Here is a 3,089-nt window from a genome sequence, read left to right as displayed (position 1 = left end):
GGCCCTCTCCGGCACTCTCCGGCACTCTGCGGCAACTCTCCGACACTATCTGTCACTCTGCGGCAACTCTCCGGCACTCTGCGGCACTCTCCGGCACTCTGCGACAACTCTCCGACACTCTCCGGCACTTTCCGGCACTCTTCGGCACTCTCCGGCACTCTGCGGCACACTGCGGGAACTCTCCAGCTCTCTCCGGCACTCTACTGCACTTAACAGCGCTCAACGGCACTGTACGGCCTGCGATAAGGCTCGGAAACACTTGAAATACGCGCGAAAACGCTCGAAAACGTTCAAAAACACCTGAGAAACGATCGATAACGCTCGAAAACGCTCGATAATGCTCGAAAACACTCGAACATGGTTGAAAAACGCTCGAAAACCTTCAAAAACGGTCGAAAAATTCTCGATAACGCTTGAACACGCTTGAAACCACTCTGAAAATGATCGGGAAACGCTCGAAAACGGTCGAAAGACGCTCGATAACGCTCGATAACGCTCCAAAACACTCGAAAACGGTTGAAAAACGCTCAAAAACGGTCTAAAGACGCTCGATAACGCTAGTAGGGAAATGTAAAAATCATACGCGAAATGACTCGGCTTATATCCGCAGTTAGGTAAGCCTCGGGAGGATTTTTCGCAGAATTCGACTCTCACGCATACTCGTCGATGTAGCGCCGAACGCATATATATTCAACATCTCGACCCGTAGCTTGGCGCTTGGCTGGTTGGAACGCGCGAAGATTTCTAGGAGCGATTGCACTCACGCAGATTCGCCGAATGAGAATTTCGTACGCGACACCGACGCGTGCCCCAAAGCTCCGCATCACGTCGACTTCGAGGCAACAATGTACTTAATAGTAGTAGATAAGTAGATAAAGTCAAATGGAGCGTTACGAATGTTCTTCCCTTACCCTCAAAAGCGAGCAGTGTTGGTAATCGTAGGTAAGCCACTACCGCCAACTACCGCATGGTATTACCATCACGAGTACGTGAGCCGCAAACGGCGACTGGTAAATGGTACCGCCATCGCGAGTGCGCGAGCTCCTATCAGAAATTCGTTGCGCCACCCTTGGGGGCAAAAAACGGTGAAAGCTAACGTACGAAACGAGAGGGTAGCACAGGATGCGATCGCACGACCCTGCCCGTGAGCAATCTCCCAACTCATCTCTGTCTCTGGTTGGAAGTCTTTCGATTATTGTATAGTTTATGATTTGTCGTTTCTTGATCGAAGGAAAATAATATTAGTGCACTTACTTCGTTTTAATAAATATGTGCAGTTTACACGATTACGATAACGACGGTGTCCAATTCATAACCAAAGAAGATGATAAAGTTTTGTAAGTTAATTGCATTTATAGGTTATGATTGATTTCCTTACATTCATCTTTCCTGCTCTGAGCATATCTTTTGCAATTTGTTCAATTCTTCCTCGTGATTTTAAATACAAAAACAAAGAATTATTCAAGTGTATTAAAGGGTAGAGATATTGCTATTTATAACGAAAAATGAATACGATTTCATTTTATCTTCATGAAAGGTGATATCTTTTCAGGGATGAAATGGCATGTAAAAAATGTTCGAATAAGGCTGAAATCTTACTAAGAAGAAAAGATAGCTATTGTCGAGATTGTTTTTTGATGGGGGCTACACATAAATTTCGAGCAACACTAGGGAAATCTAAAATAGTTCGTCCAAAGGATACAGTACTCGTTGCTTATTCGGGTTCAGAAGGGTCTACTGCTCTGTTGCATCTGATTAAAGCAGGCATGCACGAATTGATTCACAAAAGACTTGTTTTTAAGACAATAGTGGTCTACATTGATGGTAAATAATATAATTAAATAAACTAGTAAGTTATGGATCTACATGGCTTTTCAAAATTATGTACAATTATTACAGAAGGTGCTGTGACAAGTCAATCCATTGAAGAACGACAGGCAAATGTGGCTAAAATATCGAAAGAAATTGAGAATTTAGGATTTATAGGATATGCAATCCCTCTCCATAAAAGCTTAGAGGAATTGGATGAAACGGTACAAAGTATTAAGTTATATAAAGCTTCTACCGAAGGAGATGATACTTTATCAAAAATACTTAATTGCTTGACGAGTTGCACAGCTAAAGAGGAAATGATATATAGATTACGTCAAAGATTGCTTGTCTCAGTTGGAAGACAACTAAAATGCAATAAAATATTTGTAGCTGATAATGCTACCAAACTTGCAATAAGGATTTTAAGTAATATTTCGTTAGGACGAGGTGCACAACTTCCATTGGACGTTGGATTTGTAGATAATCGATTTTTTGACATTGGTATACTTCGACCCATGAGAGATTTCACTAAGGAAGAATTACTTGGCTATTTGATGTTTCATAAATTAACGGTAGCTCGCCATTCTAATTTAAGTACAGAAAAGAGCTCTTATAACACCCTACAAACCTTGACAGAAAAATTCGTTAATGGTTTAGAAGCCGAGTTTTATGGAACGGTTTCTGCTGTATTTCGCACTGGTGAGAAACTTGGTAATGCGACGAGCAATGATCTAACAAACATTTGTGCATTGTGCAATGCCCCACTGGACACAGCAATTACTGACAGCGAATTATGTTGTATTCAAGCGACTGCTTTTTCGCAAATGATATCATTAGAAGGACCAAATGACTCCAATAATAAATGCGATAACACAGAAAATAAAGATACAGCAAATGACGGCAATCCAGACAATTGTACAAAATGTCACAAACACAAATGCACTACTATCGAATTACCGTTATTTAATTCTGAGAATCTAAAAAAATATCTCTGTTATGGCTGTACATTGATACTTCAAGATATCAATGATCCAAAAGCTATATCTCCATTTTTATTGCGTGTAACAAAGAAAAAATTACATTTAGAGAAAATGCGAGAAGAGATATCGGATTTCTTATTATAAGTTGTACAATTTCTTGTAGACCGATATGGAATTAAATGAATTATTTTTGGACAGCTCAATCGTTATTATTCCTCCATTCTAAATTATAACGTAAGAATCAACGTGGAATGTAAGAAATTAAAGCGATCCGATTGGATCGGCACGAAGCTAGAG

The 3,089-nt window shown here is 40.3% G+C and overlaps 1 protein-coding gene across 1 annotated transcript; it reads left to right on the top strand.

The window, feature by feature from the left end:
• The first annotated feature begins 1,147 nt into the window (after positions 1–1,147).
• Positions 1,148–2,989, top strand: LOC105697280 (cytoplasmic tRNA 2-thiolation protein 2). The gene is made up of 3 exons (XM_012420465.1): positions 1,148–1,337; positions 1,553–1,824; positions 1,900–2,989. The coding sequence occupies exons 1-3, from the start codon at positions 1,270–1,272 to the stop codon at positions 2,934–2,936; spliced, it is 1,377 nt and encodes a 458-aa protein (XP_012275888.1). The 5' UTR covers positions 1,148–1,269; the 3' UTR covers positions 2,937–2,989.
• The last annotated feature ends 100 nt before the right edge of the window (positions 2,990–3,089 follow it).

Source organism: Orussus abietinus, unplaced genomic scaffold, assembly GCF_000612105.2.
Source record: "Orussus abietinus isolate OABI.00-Male unplaced genomic scaffold, Oabi_2.0 scaffold343, whole genome shotgun sequence".
NCBI lineage: Eukaryota > Metazoa > Arthropoda > Insecta > Hymenoptera > Orussidae > Orussus > Orussus abietinus.
This window is presented reverse-complemented; position numbering and strand designations above follow the sequence as displayed.